At 49.5% G+C, this 20392-nt stretch overlaps 1 protein-coding gene across 6 annotated transcripts in view; it reads left to right on the top strand.

Annotated features, from left to right (window-relative positions):
• The first annotated feature begins 3700 nt into the window (after window positions 1–3700).
• CAMKK2 (calcium/calmodulin dependent protein kinase kinase 2) overlaps window positions 3701–20392 on the top strand; it is a 54588-nt gene continuing 37896 nt past the window's right edge. For 5 of the 6 annotated variants that reach the window (XM_024120954.3, XM_024120956.3, XM_028480258.2 and 2 more), the window contains exon 1: window positions 19125–19756. In XM_024120954.3, coding sequence (XP_023976722.1) covers window positions 19304–19756 — 453 coding nt within the window. In that variant the 5' untranslated portion in view covers window positions 19125–19303. Of the gene's footprint in view, window positions 3757–19124; window positions 19757–20392 lie in introns of those variants that run through there. The other variant, XM_028480256.2, reaches the window with a different exon arrangement.

The raw sequence follows: 20392 nt of genomic DNA, 5'->3' as shown, positions 1-20392 counted from the left end.
CTCCCTCCCTCCCTCCCTCTCTCTCTCTCTCTCTCTTTCTTTCTCTTTTTTTATCCCAGCATTTTTCTACTCTCCTGTTGAGTGGGAAAGAATTCAACGAATAAGTTACATTGGTGTGATTAATCCTGCTGTCTCTATCCGGGTGTTCAAGATTTGGGAGGTGGAACATTCCAGTGGACAATGTGAGTAGAACACAGAACAGTTCAGAAAGGAAAAGACAGAGTCTTGGCAGGAGTTTACGATGCCATGCTAGGGGGCGAGATAATTTGAAAGTCTTGCTTTTCATCCCCCCCCCCCCCCCGTTGTGCTATCCAAGTTTTCTTAAAAATAAGATTCAGATGCTTTGTTTACTTATTTTCTTGGCAATCTGTGTTGTCAAGAGAACAAGAGCTGTTTGCCTAGAATAGGTTTTTCTGGTGTTCTTGGAGGAGAAAAACTCAAAAAGCAAAGCCAATTCTTATTTTCATATCTCTAAGAAGAAAACGGTTCCCTTGAGTGGGACAACTCCTATCTTAAGGGGGCTGAGTGTCAGTGAAAGGCAATTGTGGTTTCTCGGCTTTGTTCCAATTCACTTTAATAAGAAAGGCACATGATTGATGGGGTTTTTAGCTCTGTGCTAAGTATATTAATAGTTAGCACCTTTGAGTGCTTAAGTGCCAGCACTGCAGTATTATCTTTTTTTTTGAGGTAAAGTTGTTATATAACATTGTTTCAGGTGTACAGCATTATGATTTGACGTCTGTGTGCATATTCCACGGTAATCATCACCAAAAGTCTAGTCACCGTTCATCATCACACACTTGGTCCCCTTTACTCACCTCCTCGACCCCCAGTCCCCTTCCCCTCTGGTAACCACCAGTGTGTTCTCTGTGTCTATGAGTTTTGTTTTGTTTTTCTGTTTTTTAGATATATATGAGTGAAATCCTATAGTTTCTGTCTTTCACCCTCTGATTTATTTCATTTAACATAATACCTTCATAATACCTTCCAACCACATTGTTGCAAATGCAAGATTTCATTCTTTTTATGGCCAACTAGTATTCCATTGTGTATAAATACATCTTCTTTATCCATTTATCCATCAATGGACCCTACACACAATATTGCATTTAACCTCAAGCCGAGCCTGTGAGCTAGGTTTTTATCCCCATTTGACAGCTGATGAACCCAAAGTCACTTATCCAAGGCTTACAGACCTGGTAACTAGCGAAGCTGGGGATTTCAGTTAGGTCTGACTCCACAGTCACTGCTTTCTACTGCAGTGTTGAAGGTAAACAAATGTTTCAGTGTGGTATCTACCTGTATTCCAGGAATGAATAACTCTATTGGCAAGTCAATGCAGGAGTGAAAAGTAAAGACTAAAGAAGACACGGTGGCTGAGGATCAGATAAGTGGAAGAGTCCTTGCTTGTAGGAGCTCAGAGAAGGGAGAGGTCAAGGAGGGCCTAGTCACAGCATTTCAGGAAATTCTTCCAGACAGAAGTGGGTCTTGGGCTTGAGTTTGGATTTGAATGGACACTTTCTTACCTTTCTCACATAACTGGCTTCTTTACATAGCTGTATGTATCAATATATCTAAGTGTTTGCCTGTGTTAGCTACAGTGTTCTAATAAAACAGGCAATTTAGTAACAATGTAAACATATAGACTTGCATCAGTATCTCTTTTGGTTTCTTTAAAGCAGGGGTTGCCAGACTTTTGCCCAGGGGCTGAGTCTGGCAGGCCACCTATTTTTATATGGCCCACTAGCTAACCATGGTTTATACATTTTTAAATGGTTGAAGAAAAATCAAAATAATCTTTTGTGACATGAGAATTACATGAAATTCAACTTTCAGTGTCTGTAAATATTTATTGGAACACAGCCATGCCCATTCACTTATTTTTGTCTATGGTTGCTAGAATGGCAGAGTTGAGTAGTTGCAACAGAGACAGTATGGCTTGCAAAGCCTAAAATTTTTACTATCTGGCCCTTTACAGAAAAAGTTAGCCGACCCCTGTCACAGAGTCAGACCTGTTCAAAATGCTCCCCATCAGCCCCCCAAAATATATTTTTTGGAGAAAATAGAAAAATATAGAAAAATACAGAACTATGCATCTGCTAGTCAGAATTGACTGTTGTTAATTAACCTTGTGCCGTTTGCTTCAAATCCATTTACCAGTAAAAGGCATAAAACTTTACAACATTCCTTATGCTCCGCATCTCTATTCTTCCTTCTCTTTGTGGCAGACTGTCAATTGCACTCATCCCCTTTGACTTTTAAAACCCTTGTATGTAAGCTTTGGTCTGTGAACAGTATAGACTGTATACTGCAACTTACTCTTTTACTCAGCATTTTGTTTGGGGCTCTCCCCATGTCTGTACAAACAGATACGATGCATTCACTTCAACTATTGCATCATATCCCATCAAATGGCTATAACACGTTTCATTGATCCATTCCCCTGATGAACATTTAAGACAGTTGTTCCCAGGTTTTTACTGTTACCAACACATGCTTGCATGTTGAAAGACATCAGAAGGGGCGGTCATCTTAGCGGAACACTCTGAATTGCTTGTGAGCGCCCCTGCAGCATGAAAGGGACTTTGAACCTTTAATTAATTTGGCCCTTGACTCAGGACTGAGCTTTGCAACCACCCAAGGACTGCGGCGTCAGGCAGCCCTTGTGAGGTCTTCTTTCGCCCCTCCTCCGAGTGCTGTTACCCAGCTGGGACACTCAACACTCTCTAAGGGCTCCAGCAAAGTAGGGCGGCAAAGGGGTAGAATGTTCGGGAAGAATATGATGTATGTCACAAAAAGCATTTAAGTAGACTTCAGGAAAGCCAGAACTTCATTGGGTTTCCTGTAGTTTGGTACATCCGGGTGGAGGCGGGGTAGGAGAGGAACACAGGTCCCAGCCTTTAGGGCGAGCCCCGAACAGCGGTCTATGGGGAGGCAGGTGCGGAAGGGGGTTTCCGCGAATGGGTGGTGACCCAAAATCCAGGCCGCATCCAGCGCCGGGCGCCTGGTGCAGGGGCAGCAGCCGGGAGACGCGAGCTGAGCCTCGAGGCGGGGCCCTGGGTGACTCGCAGGCTTGGGAGGGGCAGCAGCCGGGAGACGGGAGCCGGGCCTCGAGGCGGGGCTCCGGGTGACTCGCAGGCTTGGGGAACTTCCCGCAGCTCAGACGCCGCCCTGCAGTCCCTGCGTTTGACTAAACAAAGCGAGCGCAGCCGGCGCGTCCGGCCTGCCCGAGGGTGCCCCGGCCGCTGCGGGGAGAACCCGGGCAGGTGACGCCGCGGGCGCGGCCAAAGTTACAGCGCAGCCAGCCGCGCTCCTGCGCCCCGGCAAGGTCTCTGTCCTCCTCGCGGGTCGGCGACCTCTCCCGACCCCGCTCCCGTTCCGGCCTCACTTCCCTCCCCTCCGCCTCCTCTCCTTTCTTCTCCCTTCCCTCCGCCGCGCCGCTACTTTCGTCTCCGCCGCTCCCGCCTCCCTCCCCTCCCCGGCGCGGGGCCGAGCCCTCGGGGGCGCGCGGCGGGCGCGGGCGGCTCCGTGCCGGGTTTCCCAGCGGCAGCAGCCAATCTTTGCGCAGCCCGCGGCAGCGTCGCGCCGGAGCCCGGACCCCGCGGCTCCTCCCGCCCCGCCCCCCGCGCGCCCGCCGGGGCCGCGGAGAGGAGCGCGCCGCCGCGCCGAGCCCAGCGGAGCCGAGCCCAGCGGAGCCGAGCCGGGGGCGCAGAGCGCGGGAGGCGGCGGCGGCGGCGGCGGCGGCGTGGAGCCCAGGTGAGCTGGCGGGAGCTGGGCCGCGGGCGGGGGACGCAGCCGCTGCAGCCCCGGCGCCCTCGCCCCCTCAGGGTGCGGAACCACGGCCAGGATTGCAGACAAAGCCCTGAGGCCGGCTCCAGGTTCCCAACACCTAGGGGACCCCACGTGCGCCGCCCCACGCCCTGCCACGTGGGGACGCGGCCCCCGGCGCCCCTTCCCCCGCATCCTCGGGGCACCGGGGGCCTGGGGGTGGCCCCCTCGGCTGGGCCGCGCCCGGCCCGGGGTGGCAGGGGCGGTCCCGGAGTTTGGAACCATTGTCACCGGGGGCCGGGGCGGTCAAGGATCTTGGAGGCGGCCTAGGCCCACCCCCTCGCGTTTGACAGGTGGGGAAAGCTAGGGCGCGCAGGCGAGGAGAGGGCCAACGGACTTTGCGCACCCCCGTCCCCGCTCCCCTCTTGTCTTGGGGGCACACCTGGGCCGTGGTGGATTGGACACCTGGCGGCAGGATCCTAGACCAGCAGCTGTGGGACCGGGGTCCCTTAGCCTCGCCTCAGTCGGCCCTCTGCCCCCGCCCCCTTCTCTCAGCCGGAACCTCACAGGCTTGGTCCTCTTGACCTAAATTCACCTCGGGGCCGCTGCCTACTGTGGACGCGGAGAGCTGCCTTCACCGGCACCCTCCGCCTGACTCTTGGGCTCGCGGGGATGCTGGGCCCGGCCTCGCTCAGCGTTGGGTCTTGGTGCCTGGCGTGCCACCCGTTCCAGCCTTGAGCTTTTCCTGGCTTCCCCACCCACTGCACTGACCAGTTTGGGAAGCGGGGTGTTTTCACAGCTCTGCCATCGGCCCTGCTGCTCTCACTTGGCGCTGAAGAGGTTGCACCGAAGCCCCTCCTATCTCCCCGCGAAGGCTGGAGCAGAGGGAAGGTGCTCGGGCGGCGGGGATCTCAGTGCCATCAGCAAGAGGGGCACGCTGGCCTGGGGTGGTCGTGCAGTGCCCACCTCCTTAGAGGCAACTTTCACCTTCCTCAGTCTGGAAGTCCCACAGTCCTAGAGATAGAAACTTCTTGTGCCTTAGAGCTTTGCTGTCATTTACCACTCCCCCTCCCCTGGCTCTGCCCCCAGGAGAGAGAGTACGATAGCCTTGTTCCTAGGGGGAGGCAGGGGCAGCAGCAAGGGTAGGCCTTTGGGGGAGATAGCCGCCCCCCACAAACCACCTCACAAAAACATACACTTTAAGAATAAACAGTGTGCATGCTGTGCAAAATGCAGCTTCATGGTGGGTCCTGTAACTTCTTTCCAGATTGCTGATCCGAAACTCTTCCTGTATAGAAAGCAGCCATTTGTAGGGAAAGCACACAATGTGTTTCTGGAATAAAAAGTAATAGCCATCATTTGATGGGCCCCTAACTTGGATAATAATAATAATGTTCATAACTAACATTTATTGGGTTCTTACTGTGTGTTAGATATGGTGCTATGTGTTGCGGGCATTATCCCATTTACTGCCCACCAAAATCCTGTGACACAGAGATTTTTATCTCCATCGGAGAAATGAGGAAATTGAGGCTAAAAACAATCCTGCCGTATTGCTAGGAGTTAGCCCATTTTATAGAAAGACTCAGAGAGGTTAAGTTACTTGTCCAGGGTCACACAGCCAACCCAGGCATGTCAGGTCTTAAAGCCTTTGCACTTTACCACCTGTTTTAGAGCAGAGGCCTTTGCAAGGCTGCCCTCAGGTTCTTGGGGAGCCCACAAATGTTTGCTAAAACAACCTAAGGAGCCATGGTGGTGCTGCTGATCGACTTGGGTGTGTGTTTGTTTCCAGGTTGTTAGTGGGCTGGTAGACAAATATATTCACCAATAACTATGCAGTAGTTCTCATCAGGGGCGGGTCCACCTTCCTGGTGAGCGTTTGGAGAAGTGTGGGGTGAATTTCGGTTGTCAAAATGATGCTGAGCACTCCTGACTTTTGGTAGGCAGGAGCTGGGGATGCCACATATCCTGCAAGCAGGCCAGATTCACAGCAGGCGTGAAGAATTGCCCTGCCCTAAATGCCACCAGTGCTCCTGTTGAGAAATACCAGGAGGAATAAGTGCTGTGGGAGTGAGGAAGCAAAGGGCAGTGGGGGTTCTGGAGAAATCCCTTCTGGCAGGTGTGAATCCAGGAGGCTTCCTGAAGGAGGTATCGTTTGTACTGAATTTTGAAGGACGGGCTGAAAAGTGGAGATTGGATGGGAGTAGGAGGGGAAGGGACTAGGATGGGATGACCTAGCAGAGGGAACTTTCTGAAGTGACCCGGAATGCCCTCCTTGAGAACCGCATCCAAGATGGGCTGGTGGGTGGGGAAGCACCCCTCTCAGAAGGAAGGGATGGGCGGGAGGGCCAGGCCAAGCCTGTTTTCAAGGCTTTTGGGCTCAGATTTTAACGTGGGCCTCAGAATCACCCTTACCCCATCATGAACCCATTTTATGGAAGGGCTTGGAGAAGCTAAATAGCTCGTTCAGGATCCCTTGTGACCTCCACAACATGCCTTCTTCTGGTGGTTGTGGGAAGCATATGGTTCCCATTTCCTTTCCTGATCCTGGAGATTTCGGGCAAATGCTATTTCAGATTTTCCTTCTGGTCAGAGGGCCTTGTTTTGCTATTTTTCGCAGATGTTTTGCTTTCCCAGTAGCTCCTCCTCTTTGGACTGGGTTAGAGAGCCCGGATGTGGGGTTCACTGGCCCCATGGTGCTGCAGTGGCCTTCATCCTCACCTCTGTGCCTTCTTTCCTGGAAGACTGAGGAAATTGCATTTCCCTTTTAGAACTGACTTTTCTTTCAGGCTGTGCTTGTTACAACTTTACTGACCTGTTAGCAATATGTGACCTTTTGTGTCTGGCTTTCATTGAGCGTCATATTTTCAAGGTTCATCCATGTTGTAGAATATATCAGTGCTTCCTTTCTATGACCGAATAATATTCCCATGTATGGATATACCCACATTTTGCTTATCCATTCATCTTTTGATGGACATTTGGGTTGTTTCTGCCATGAGAGCTTCTTAAGGCCACTTTGACCATTCTTTTGTCCCCACAGCCCCTAACTAATAAACCTCTGGGCACAAAACACTGTGTTGTCACTGAATTTGCAGGGAGAGGGTGATGGAAGGAAGGTTCTCCAAAATCAATTAGAGACGAGCTTCCTGGAACAAGGTTTTCGAGACTCCCTTAACGCCACTGCCACCTGCTCCTCCATGAGAATCCTAGCTTCCATCTTAGCCCATCGCCTCCCAGATCGCCTCACAGGTATTACAAGTGTGATTTTCAGGGAGAGCCTAGATTTCATTCAGTTTCATTCTTTTCGGTCATGATTTGTTAAATGTGGGTCCCATGTGATTTTATTGGTATATATTTCCTGAGACGTTTTTCCAGGTAAGTAAATCCATAAAGTAGAGAAGCCCTCACCAGACAGTTGGTGCTTGAACCCTGTGGCCAGGCATGGAGTCAACTCAGTCTCCTGATAGCTTTGCCAGGAATGCCCACCAAGGACGTGGAAATGGAGCAGCGTGAAAACTGAACTAGGAGGAAGTCTAGAAAATTCCAGCCCCTCACCCCCTCCCATTTGACGGCTGGGAAAAATGGAGGGCAGAGAGGAAGGGAGAACATGGTCTTTTTAGAGAGAGCGTTGCCTATGAGCCATGTTGTGTGCTGGGCACTTTTATAGAAGATTGACTCTACAGCTGCCCTTTCGGTAGGTTGCTGCAGCTTCATTTTACAGCTGAGAAAATCAAGGCCCAGGTCCCCTGAGATCTGTATAGTTTCCTGACATACCTTCTAATCCTGAGCTCTCATGTCTCCCTCGGCCTCCTTTTGATGCCAAACGATGCCCATTTTCTCATGGAGTGGAATCCACATTCTCCAGGAGCTTATGGTGTGGAAATAATTTCCAAATGCTTGTGCTCTCAGGAAAATAAGATTTTGAATGATTATTTTTTTCTTCCCTGATAAAACCAAAAAGAGGGGCCTATTTAAAAGGAGGTGAGTGCTGTTAGACTTCATAGGGAAGACCTCTGGCTCTGGCATTCCCTGCTGGGGCATATGCTAGTGACCAAAATGGTGAAGGAATTATTTTAGCTGCCAGTGTTTTCAGTTTCAGTCGTGTGCGTAGTGTTGCCGCTGAATTTCCCCCCTCAATTATGAACCATTTTAAGGGTAGAGAAAAAACCCAAAGTTTTGTTTTGTTGTGTTTTTGACTGGCTCATGGTTTTGGATGACTGGAAGGAGAACCAGGAGGTGATGGAACCGGGACAGAGCAGGCCGCTGGCTCTGGAACCCTGATGATCTTTCACTGAACCCACACTTTTGGGAGGGGCTGGTGACAAGCCCTGCCCTGGGAGCCCAGGAACACTGGGACTTGGTCCTTGTCCCTAAGGAGCTCCCGGCTGAGGGGTCTGGAACTGTTGGGGATCGCTTTGGAAAAGATGGACAATTCTAGCATTTTTCCCTTTTGAAAAGGAGAGAAAGAAAATTGGAAGAGTCTGTTGTGCCCTTACCCTCACCCCATCCTGAAAGCTGCTGAGCAACTATTTTTATGTTGTCCCTTTTTATCCCGTTGGCTTCTGTAAATAGTTGAGAGATGGCTGTTGCAGAGATAAAAATGCTAATTCCAACCCGGAGAGGAGCGACTGATGGTCCCCCAAGGAAATGGGGGGAGAGGCCAAGGTCTTGCGCCTCTGTTTGGGCATGAGGTAGGAAGTGAGTGGGAGTGGGTGGGGAAGGGACATTGTGGGAGGTGGCTGAGATAAGCCTCTGCTGGAGAAGTTTAAATGGGGAACCAGTGGTTTGGGTGGTGGGCAGGGTGTGGAGGAAAGGACACCTCCCTTATGGGTTTTTAAAGCTACTTTGGGATTTTGCCGTTAAGGCCTCTGGCAGAAAGAGATTTTATTTAGATTCTTCCCAGACAGTTCTCCTGCCCTCTGGGTACAGGTGTCGGGGACAGGGTTGGACCCCGAGAGCCAGCTCCCAGGCCCTCTTTGGCCCTGCCTGGGGTTGCTTTGTGCTGGAGGCTGGGGAGGAAGGAGCTAGATTTAGCATCACCTCCAAACAGCAGGGAAGAAGGCGGAGAAGAGCTGTGAGTGGGCAAGGTCCGGGTGCCTGCGGATTCCCAGCCAGCCCCCTCCCTTTCTGATTTGTCAAGCTACAGAATGTTGGAGTCAAAGTCTTTTTCTTTTCATTAAAAATTGAAATTTCAGTTGTTTCCCAGACTCTTCCTTAGGTTCAGTGAAAGACTGGGAGGGATTCAGTAGGAGAAGAGGAAGGAAGTATGATGGTCCCCACCTCCCTTTTCTAAATACCCCCGACATCCACACCCAAGCTCACCCATTCACACTTACTGGCTCTTCAAGGCAGGGGCCTCCTGTGCACACCTGGCTTTAGGTACCGGGTGTGTGATGGGGGCCGCTTCTCCGTGATACTTCATTATTGACCCAACAGTAGCTGCCTAGGAACTCTTAAGGCAGTGGAACTTCTTGCTCCGCCAGCATCCAGGGCCGAAGGGGACATTGCAGGGGTCGGGGTCATGCCCTGGCCTAGCCTAGAACCTGCTGGGCTGCCTGGGAGAGGTCATCTCACCTCCCTGCGTCTCAGCCACTCCTTCTGGAGCCCTAGTGCGTTGATTATGAAAGCTGTGAAAGCGCGTGCAAAATTCTTGTGACACAAATAAGCAAGGATGTGAAATTATATGCACACTTTGCTTTTAATTTTGTAGAAAGTGATGCATATGGATAAGAATTAGAAGGGAAGATGAAAAGAGTTAAGTTGGCAGGTTGTGATTAGAAACAAAAATTTTATTTTAATATAAATTAAAGCCAATTGAGGGGCTTGAACTTGATAGCCGTTGAAGTGCTTTCTTGGCAACAGCTTCTGTTTAGGGAGCATTTGCTGTGTGCAGGGGCCTGTGTGGTAGGTGAGGTAGGTATTGTTATCCTCAAGGTCACCAGCTAAGGAGAAGGGCTGTACCCCTGATCACGATGTGCCCCCCTTTCTAGGAGCCTTTGATTTCACACCTGTGCCCTCCCAAGTTGCTGTGTGATTTGGGGCAAGTCACTCAGACTCTCTGTGCCTCAGTTTCCTCATTGGTGAGATCGTGATAATAGTAACTAACTCATAAGTTTATTGTGATGGTTAAATGAGGTGATACATGCAAGGTGCTTAGAATAGCACCTGGCACTTGGCCAGCAATAAAGAAGACTAGTCATCACTGTTACTGTATCTACAACTACTATGGCTGCCACTGTAGTGATGTGATTCTTGTGTTAAAAGTACTAGTCAGTTTCTTCCCTTCATTTCATCCTATTCTTAAGCCCTTTCCTTCCCTGTTTTTGATTTTTTTTCCTTTAAAATTAAAAAAGAGAAAGAAATTAAAAAGGAGTTTGGAAGTTCTTGTTTCTGCCAGACCATCAAGGTGAAGGCTGTCAGGGGAGTTGCATCTGCCTGCCAGTTTGGCCTGGTTGGGAGGCTTAAGGTGTAGGGAACTTATCATCTGGCAGGGAGCTTAGTGGAAAAGCTTTTCTGTCAGTCAGCTCTGTGTCATCTGTCCGTTAGGACCTTTGATTGTAAATGACAGAAAACCAACTGCAAACGAACTAAAGCAAAAATGGGAATTTATTGGCTCATGTAGTTAAAAAACTCCTGGGGTATGTGGGCTTCAGGCATGGCTGGATCCAGGTGCCCATGCAATGTCTCCAGTTTTAGTTCTTTTCTATCTGTTGGCTCTCTTCTCTCTCTGTCAACTTCATTCTAAGGCAGGGTTCTCCCAAGCCCCTGGTAACTCTAGAAGTACATCTTCATTGCTCTATGTTCCACAGAAAGAGACACTCTTAATACTTCCACAAAATCCTAGAATAAAATTTAGTAGACTGACTTGGGTCACACGTCTACTCTTTTTTTTTTTTTTTAAATATATTTATTTATTTTATCTTTGGCTGCGTTGGGTCTTCGTTGCTGCATGTGGGTTTTTCTCTGGTTGTGGCGAGGGAGGGTTACTCTTCGTTGCCATGCGCAAGCTTCTCATTGCGGTGGCTTCTCTTGTTGCAGAGCACTGGCTCTAGGCGTGTGGGCTTCAGTAGTTGTGGTACACGGGCTCAGTAGTTGTGGCTCGCAGGCTCTAGAGTGTAGACTCAGTAGTTGTGGTGCACAGGCTTAGTTGCTCCGCGGCATGTAGGATCTTCCCAGGCCAGGGCTCGAACCTGTGTCCCCTGCACTGGCAGGCAGATTCTTAACCACTGCACCACCAGGGAAGCCCCACACATCTACTCTTGAAACAATCACTTGACCAGAGCAATCAATGCCCAGTTAACCAGACTTGAGTCATAGTGGAACCCCTGAAGCTGATGGCACGGACAGCTCCATGGAGTCACCTTTCACACAGAAGGATAGGTTCCGGACATAAATCAGGCTGCTGTTATCAGACTAAAGGAACATAGAGTCTAGGCCAGCTAAAGAAAGCGTCTGACCTTCTGAGTGGCTTTGGGATGAATGAAATAAACAATGACCTCTAGCCAATATTTATTGAGTGCCAGCAGTGTTCTAGAAAGATCTAGGTCCTGGAGTCCAGCAGTAAACAAAAAGGCAAAGGCACGGCTCTCACAAGTTAAGTCAAATCGATGTCTCTGTGCCCATGCATGTCTTTCCTGAATGCTGTAAGACACTGAGCCTTCACACTCTCCCCTCTCACACAGGTTGGAGCCAGAGGAATGGGCTAGATATTCCCCTTTGTTAGAGATTTTGGCTCAGCCTGGACTTCATTCCGGATACAACATGTGGACATTGCAAGGCTGTACTTGTAATTTTTAGCCCCTTTCTGAAAAACTCAGACGAGTTTTAGCTCTACTTGGAACCACTGCATAACTTTGGACAAATTAGTAAACCTTTCTGAGCCTTCATTTTCTTATTGGTGAAATGAAATTGTTGGAACAGGTGACCACTGATATTATAGCACTAATATCCAGTGCATCTCAAAGTAGGGCCTGTAGGGGTGAGATAGGTCATGAGAGGTAGAAAAGGGAAGGACATGTAATGGGGCACTCGGCCTGTCCTTGGCATTGGGGAGATGAGGGGAAGCAGTGAGGACTGTGGCATGCCGGCGAGCATATCTCCTGTCCAGAGCTTCAGGAAGTTGTTGCCAGGAGTGAATACAGGTCCAGTGCTATCAGTGTCCAGTTCTTCAAGAGACTCTGGAAATTTTGATTTTTATCTGAACTCTCCTGGCTCTAAAGCGTTGGCATCTCATTCAAATAGTTTTAAATACAGTGTAGGCCAAGCAAAATACATCGGTGGCCAGATGTCACGCGATAGGGACTTTTTGCTCCAGGGACTGTGATGGGATGGGGTCTGTGCACGCTAAAGCCAGCACTATCAGAGTTCCCTGGTTGTCCAGTGGTTCGGACTTGGCGCTTTCACTGCCGAGGGCCTGGGTTCAATCCCTGGTTGGGGAACTAAGGTCCTGCAAGCCTTGCGGTGTGGCATAGACAGATAGATAGATAGATAAAATAAAGCCAGCACTATCCCTCTTGCCCTCTGCCAAGGAAGGGCCCTTGTCTCTGGGGAGACAATCAGTTTCAGTGCCTCTAAACTAAAGAATATGCAAGGAAAGACAGTTGTAAGAGTCTGTGTCACTGAATCTGATACGACTGCTTGTTTGGGCCAAGGCCCCGAATCTGGAATATTCCAGCTGGTGTCAAGCCTCAGCGCTGCATCGGCTGTACAGCTGAGCCTCCCAGGTCTCCCACTTAAGTATTGGGAAACACCCTCTTAATCCGTGGCCCCTGGGGCAGCAGGCTTCTGTGGTTGGGAGGGGAGCTGTGTTAGTTTGCTGGGATTGCCTTGACAAAGTACCGCTCACTGGGCAGCTTAAACCACAGAAATGTATTATCTCACAGTTCTGGAGGCCAGAAGTCCGAGACCAAGGTGTTGGTAGGGTTGGTTCCTTCCAAGGGTCATGAAGGAGAATCTGGTCCATGTCTGTCTCCTGGTGTCTGATGGCTGCTGGCAATCTGGCGTTCCTTGGCTTGTAGGTGCAGGACCCCCACCTCTGCCTTCACGTTGTCATGGTGTTCTCCCTGTGTGCGGGTCTGTCCAGATTCTCCCCTTTTTATAAGGACACCAGTCATATTGCATTAGGACTCCAGCATATCTTTCTGGGGGGGTCACAGTTCCACAACCCATAACAGGTGCCGAGTGGGGTCCCTGTGGCTTTGCCTGGGACACCCCTCCTGCTCTCATCAGCTTCCTACAAAGCTCCTGTGCTCTGGCCCCTCCAGCATGTGCATCCACCCTCACCCCCTTCCCAACCTCATTCAACCCCAGGAATCTTCTTTCTGTTCTCTCCGCTCTCCCACCGCTTTCCTGCTGCGAGGCTGTCTCAGAATGTGTTTCCTCCTCCTGGAGCAAGTTCCCGCCCCCTTAGCACCTACTCACCCTGTAGGTCTCAGCCTAAATATAATTTCCCCAAGTGAGGCCTTCCTTGACTCACCCCCTCCCATTCAGATCTCCCCTGGGTCCCTATGTTGTTCTTTTTTATCTCATCCTGGTTTTCTCCTCCAGTTTGTGCTTATAGAGTCACTTGTGCCCCTACTTTTCAGAAATCACATCTGTTTTGTTTATCTGGCACATAGTAGGTCCCCAGTAATTACTTGTGGAAGGAACAAATGGGTGAGTGAGTTTCCTTTAGGACCTCCCTGGCCTCAGTTTCCCCAGGTGAGAGAAGATGTGGCTGGCCAAGCCTGTTATCCCAGGGAGGACATTGTCCCTGGCCTTGGCAGGATCCTCACAGCTATTTTGGGCCTCTTTGTTGACCCGTGTTGCCCGGGACCTCAGGGGACCACGCAAAGGGTGTGTCATGGGTCAGGGCATGTCACGGGCCCACTCACTGGCTACTTGCTGTGCTGCAGCTCCCATGGTGGTGGCTGGGCATTTGGTAAGCCGGCGCAGGTTGGAAAATGCCCCCAGGATATGGGAATGTGTTTCCTGGCGGCCGCTAGCATTTGGCTTCCTGGCAGGGGAATGAGCGCTCCCTTCATTCTGGCCTTGAGCCGGGTTTATCTGCTCCTGGAAGCGTCTGGTCCTCCATGGAGCTGCCTGTGAGAGGGGAGGGAGGGGAACTCGGGGCTGCCAGCCAAGGGCGGTGGGGAGGCTTCAGGGCCTGGGGAAGGACCCATGGATTGGGGCAGGAGGCTCGGGGAGGGGGCTTTTGGAATTTCGTCAAACCTCGGCCCCCCCAAAACTGAATGCTTAGCTGTCCCTCCCTCGCAGAGGGCCTGTGAGGATTAAATGACCCAGGCAGAGCTGTTTCAATGTTTGCTGAAGAAATGCTCAGTTAGATGTTAGCTGTTATAATGCAAACCATTGTCTTTTTGTATGATTTTTCTTCTCCTGGGAGTTTTGGTAGCTTTCAACAGATCCTTAAAAGGTGTGTGACCTCATAGGATCTGTGACCTCAGAAACGGTCAGATTCTGGCTTGGACTCTGTGGGGTCAGTGGTGCTGAATGGCCAAGTCCTTGCCTGCCAGGCCTGCTGCAGACCAGTGAGGGGCCTCCAGGTGGCCTGGAGGCACTGAGGTCTGTGTCCCTTGGGGCTCTTTCCTGAGACCTGAACACACCTATCCCTCCAGCACAGGGGCCCGCACCTCTGCCTCAGAGCCAGCCAGTGCATTTTTTCTCTCCTTTCTCCTCCAGGCCTCAAGGGCCAAGGCACGGAGCCAGACGCCAGCTCGTCAAGGAGACTGATTAAATGCAGCTTTGCCAGGGGTGGATGGCTTGGTGTCCTTGGCCTGGAGTGGCGATCGATAAGCAATTTTTTTCTGTTGGCAAGAAGAAAAATTCTCCATTAACTGTCTCAGGTGCTGCCAGACTAGTTTTCTTTTCAGGAACTGTGCAGCCATGTCAGAGGTGGCTCTGGGAGGGAGGACGGGCCAGTGGAGGGGAGGCAGGCCCACGCTGCCAGGGCTACAGAACACACACAGGAGGAGGAACATTCTGGAGCATAGCCTGGCAGGTAGTAGGCATTCAGGAAGTATTTGTTGAAAGAAGAGCTTTTTGAGCACTTAACCGTGCACCAGACATGAATACTGAGTTCTTAGTTCAGTTAGTCCTCATGACTCTCGGGTGAGTGCCCATTTTATAGAAGAGAAAACTGAGGCTGTGGCCCCAGGCAGTCGAACTTCAGGGACCCTGCTTTTCCCCTCCTGGGAAATAAGGATTATAAAAAGGATATGTAAAGGAACAGCAGCTGAGACCGTGGAGAACATTGAACTTGGGTTGTATTCTTTCACGGATGAGGAAGCCAAGACAGGGACACATTTAATGATTTCTTTCTCAGATACAGTCAGAGTGGGATAAAGGATTAGGAGATAGAGCCAACTGCTCCCTCCCTCTGCCTCGTGCCCCAGAGGTAGCACTCGGGCCTGATTGTCCTAACTCCTATCGCGGTTACAGTTACTTTCTTTTAAAAATTCATTTCTGAATAGTTACTCTTTGCACACTTACTTTTACAGAAGTAAAAGTAAATACAGTGAAAGTTAAGTCCCTCCCACCCTGCCCCCCCTCACTTCTGCAAACCAGTTGTCTTCTCTTGAGGCCACTCTTATCATTTTCTTGTGTATCTTTCCAGAAATATGCTCTGCATGTGATTATGTACGCGTGTATGGCCCTTTTCCCATGTCAACAGCAGCATCTGAATGCCTTGGTTTTTTCCATGTAACAGTGTGTCGTGGAGCTAATTCACATTAGGATGTACAGAGTCACCTCTTTTAAAATAAATGCATGATTTTCTCCTGGGCTACATGTACCTCATTTTATTTACTCAGTCCCCTGTGGATAGTCATTTCAAACGACACTACCAAAATAATTTTGTACGTATATCATTTTTTTATGTGTGAGATTGTCTTTAAGGTAAATACTCCCAGGTGCAGAACTGCTAAGTCAAAGGTATGTGCATTTGGAATTTTGTTAGATATTGGTGAATTTCCCTTCATAAAGGTGATACTAATTCATACTGCCCATAGCCTCATCAAAATACTGCTGTTATTATATTTTTTGTCTCTGCCAATCTGATAGTTGGAAAAAATATATTTCATTGTAGCTTTATTATTATTATTATTATTTTGGTAAAATATATATAACATAAAATTTACCATTTTAACCACTTTTAGATGTACAATTCAGTGGCACTATTTACATTCAGAATGTTGTGCAGCCATCACCACTATCCATTTCCAGAACTTTTTCATCACCCCAAAAAGAAACTCTATGCCCCTTAAGCAATGACTCCCTGCTCCCCTCTCCCCCGGTCTCTGGTAACCTCTATTCTAAAATTTCTGTCTCTATGAATTTGCCTATTCTATAAGTGAAGTCATACAGTATTTGTCCTTTAATATTTGGCGTCGGGCTTCCCTGGTGGCGCAGTGGTTGGGAGTCTGCCTGCCAATGCAGGGGACACGGGTTCGAGCCCCAGTCCGGGAAGATCCCACATGCCGCGGAGCAACTGGGCCCGTGAGCCACAATTACCGAGCCTGCGCTCTGCAACAGGAGAGGCCACGACAGTGAGAGGCCCGCGCACCGCGATGAAGAGTGGCCCCCGCTTGCCACAACTAGAGAAAGCCCTCGCACAGAAACGAAGACCCAACACAGACAAAAATAAATAAATTAATTTTAAAAAAATTAAAAAAAAATATTTGGCGTGTTTCACTTAGCATGTTTTCAAGGCTCATCCCTGTTGTAGCGTGTGTCAGAACTTTATTCCTTTTTATAGCTGAATAGTGTTCTATTGTATAAATAGACCACATTCTGTTTATCTATTCTTCCATTGATGGAAACTTGGGACGTTTCTACCTTTCGGCTATTGTGAATAATGCTGCTGTGAACATGGGTGTATAAGTATCTGTTTGAATCCCTGCTTTCAATTCTTTGGGGGAGATTTTATATATATATATATATATATATATATATATATATATATATATATATATACACACCCAGAAGTGGAATTGCTGAGTCAAATGATAATTCTACATTTAACTTTTTGAGGAGCCACCAAACCATTTCATTGTAGTTTGAATTTGCACTTCTCTTACTATAACTGAGGCTGAACATCTTGTCACATAATTGGGTGCTTTGTTATTCCTTTACACTGTACTCTGTGTTCAAAAATTGTGCCATGTCCGGGCAGGCATGCTGTTGTTAGTTCCTTAGTGCCTTTCCCATTGATCTTTCCCTGCTCCACAAGGGACCCCATCTGCCCATGTCATGGTCCAGATTGCATACATAGAAGCTATTCCATAAATACTTATTACAGGACTGTCCCAAGAGGGCAGGTAGCATTTCTCTGCCCCTCAACCAAGCCCTCCAGGAAGCACTGGCTTTCTGCTCCCATCTTTACTTTCCTCTGTATCCTCCCACTGCCACCAAGTGTGTTAAAGAGATATCATTTTATTCATTCATAAAATCTCTCTACTCAGCCCTCACTGTTTTCCTGGCACCTTTGTGACGTGGGTGATCAGCACAGAGCTGCCACTGTCTGCATCTGTGGATATACTCCCTGAATTCCAGTGGTACCTGTGACATTTGTCCAGCAGAATTTGTCAAACATACGAACCAAAGGTTAATATTCTGTTCCAGAGACAGAAGGAAGTGACAGTCTAAGGGAGTGTGTCAATCTTTTTTTTTTTAATTCACAACACAAAATTAACTATTTAAAAAATGTACAAATCAGTGGCATTTAGTCCATTCACGGTGTTGTGCAACCACCATCTCTATCTAGTTCCAGAATATTTTCATCACTCCAAAAGGAGACCCCATACCCATTGGCAGTCACTCCCCTTTTCCCCCAACACCTCCCCAGCCCTAGGCAACCACTAATCTACTTTCTGTCTGTATGCATTTGCCTATTTAAAAAATTTCATACAGGGAAATTCCCTGGCTGTCCAGTGGTTAGGACTCTGCGCTTCCACTGCAGGGGGCACGGGTTCGATCCCTTGTTGGGGAACTGAGATCCTGCAAGCCACGTGGCATGGCCATAAAAGAAAAAATTTCATATAAATAGGATTATACACATGTGACCTTTTGTGTCTGGCATCTTTCACTTAGCATCATGTTTTTGAGGTTCATGCAGTTTGTAGCCTGTGTCGGTTCTTCATTCCTTTCTAGTCATATTCCATTGTGTGGACAGACCACATTTTGCTTATCCATTTATCTGTCTGTGGACATGTAGGTTGTTTTTTCCCTTTTGGCTGTTGTGAGTAGTGCTGTTTGGATGTATACCTAGGAACGGAATTGCTCAGTCATATGGTAATTCTCTGTTTAATTTGTTGAGGAACCACCAAGCTATTTGGTGTCAACCTTTTTTTATCTCATATGTGCCTTACATCTTGCAAGTACTAGCTGGGGGCTGAACTAGGGAAACATTAGATAATAGGTATGTTGAGCCTCGCTCCTCAGACGACACAAACTTCCCTGGCTCACACACTCTCTGCTGGTGTGACCCCTGACCCCCACTCCTCAGCTGAGAATCATTGGCCAGGCCAGGCCAGGGGACTGGACTCCTGTGCTCATGGTCTTTGCATTAGGAGACCTGGACAAATCCCTCTCCCTCTCTTGAGCCTCAGTTTCCCCATTTACAAAATGAGGGTATAATGGCAAACCAACAAGCTAGGGTGCTTGTGAAATTATCCTGAGGTGTGGAAGGTATTTTATAAACTGTAAAGAGCTGTCTGAATCATTGCTATTGTGAAGTGATGCAGCCTAGAGGTCACCATGTGGAAGTGTTTCATTTGGCCTGCCCAGCATTTTAAAATCTTTAAAATAATTGCTAGTTAAAAAAAAAAAAATAAGAGATCTCACTTAACATCCTGGCTTTAGGGCTTCTCTTGAAAAAAAAAAAAAAAAAAAAAAAAGGGGGTTGGGGAGATAACCAGACACTTCTAGGCCCCAATCCCTGTTTAACAACAATTGGCTTGAGCTGGAAGTAGCTGCCACCTTTGTAGGAGGCATGGGTGCTCTATTTTGGGGTTTTCTCATACTTGGTTTCTACAGGAATTGAATTTGGGATTCTTGTTTTGTGTGAGGAGGGGCTTTTTTTTTAAGATGAGGAAATGTGAAACTACAGGGTCCTACTGTATAGCACAGGGAACTATATTCAATATCCTGTGATAAATCATAATGGAAAAGAATATAAAACAGAATGTATACATATGTATAACTGAATCACTTTGCTATACAGCAGAAACTAACACAGCGTTGTAAATCAACTAAACATCAATTAAAAAAAAAGGATACAGTGAGGAAATGTGGAGTAAGCTCTTCTATATAGACACAAAAGATTTCAGATCACACTGTGTTTTGCAAAATATCTTTTTCAAGGACGGCGACTCAAAGCAGGAATGAGGCACCAGTCTGGCCCAGCCGGAGAGACCCCCTTCCCTGCCCCTGCCGCACAGGATGGGGGCAGCTGACCCTTCCTCTCTCTGCAGGTGGCGCCGCTGCCGGATGGGAGTGCCTGGGCACGTGCGTGTCGCATGAGGTCGGCACATGCACCATGTCATCATGCGTCTCTAGCCAGCCCAGTAGCCACCGGGCCGCCCCCCAGGATGAGCTGGGGGGCGGGGGCGGCAGCAGCAACAGCAGCGAAGGCCAGAAGCCCTGTGAAGCCCTGCGGGGCCTCTCGTCCCTGAGCATCCATCTGGGCATGGAGTCCTTCATCGTGGTCACTGAGTGCGAGCCGGCCTGCGCTGTGGACGGTGGCCTGGCCCGGGACCGGCCCCTAGAGGCCCCTGGCGGAGAGGTCCCCCGCGATGTCTCCGGGTCCCAGGCCCGGCCCCACCTCTCCAGTCGCAAGCTCTCTCTGCAAGAGCGGTCCCTGCTGGATGCGAATGGGCGCTGCGTCTACCCGGCCCTGCCCCACTCGCCCGTGGGCTCTCCGCAGTCCTCGCCGCGGCTGCCCCGGAGGCCCACGGTGGAGTCGCACCACGTCTCCATCACCGGGATGCAGGTATGTGAGCGGCGGCCCCTGGTGCCCTGCCCTGCCCTGCGCCCAGAATGTCTCCGCGTTAGGTTGGGCTCCCCCAGAAGGATTCCGGCGCGACCAGTTGACTGGGGAGGTGACCCCAGGAAACCCAGGGAGACGTCAATAAAGGGTGCATGTTGGAGCCAGTTACCACTGTGGGCAGCTGGGCCTCCACCTCTGGACAGCCCTGGGAGACAGTGTAGGACACGAGCCCCAGAGTTATTCCACCTGGGGGCCAGGGAGCTGGGCCTGTTACACCAACTGCTGGCAGTCCCCGAGTGGGGGCAGAGCCTCTCACAAAGAGATGCACGTGCTGGCAGTTGGAAGTTGTGCTGGGGACTCCGAAATGGAGATGGTGGGTCGGTGAGAGGCCTCACACCCTGACAGCAGCACGGCCCCGGTTGCTGAGTGTTTACCTTCCCAGGCACTGCCCTCAGCACGGTACCTGCACTTCCCACTTGCTCTTTGCCATAAACTTCTGGGAGGTGGGTTGGAACTCAGGACCCCAGCAGGGTTCACAGGGCCTGACCCGCCCCCGCCGCACCTCCTGCCCCATCTCCTACCTTTGTGCTGCCGGCTCACAGAGCTCCGACCTTACCCACTTCTTTGGCTTCCTCATTC

This window comes from Physeter macrocephalus, chromosome 19, assembly GCF_002837175.3.
Source record: "Physeter macrocephalus isolate SW-GA chromosome 19, ASM283717v5, whole genome shotgun sequence".
Classification (NCBI taxonomy): Eukaryota; Metazoa; Chordata; class Mammalia; order Artiodactyla; family Physeteridae; genus Physeter; species Physeter macrocephalus.
Note: the sequence above shows the minus strand (reverse complement) of the source record. Positions and strands in the feature narration are given on the sequence as shown.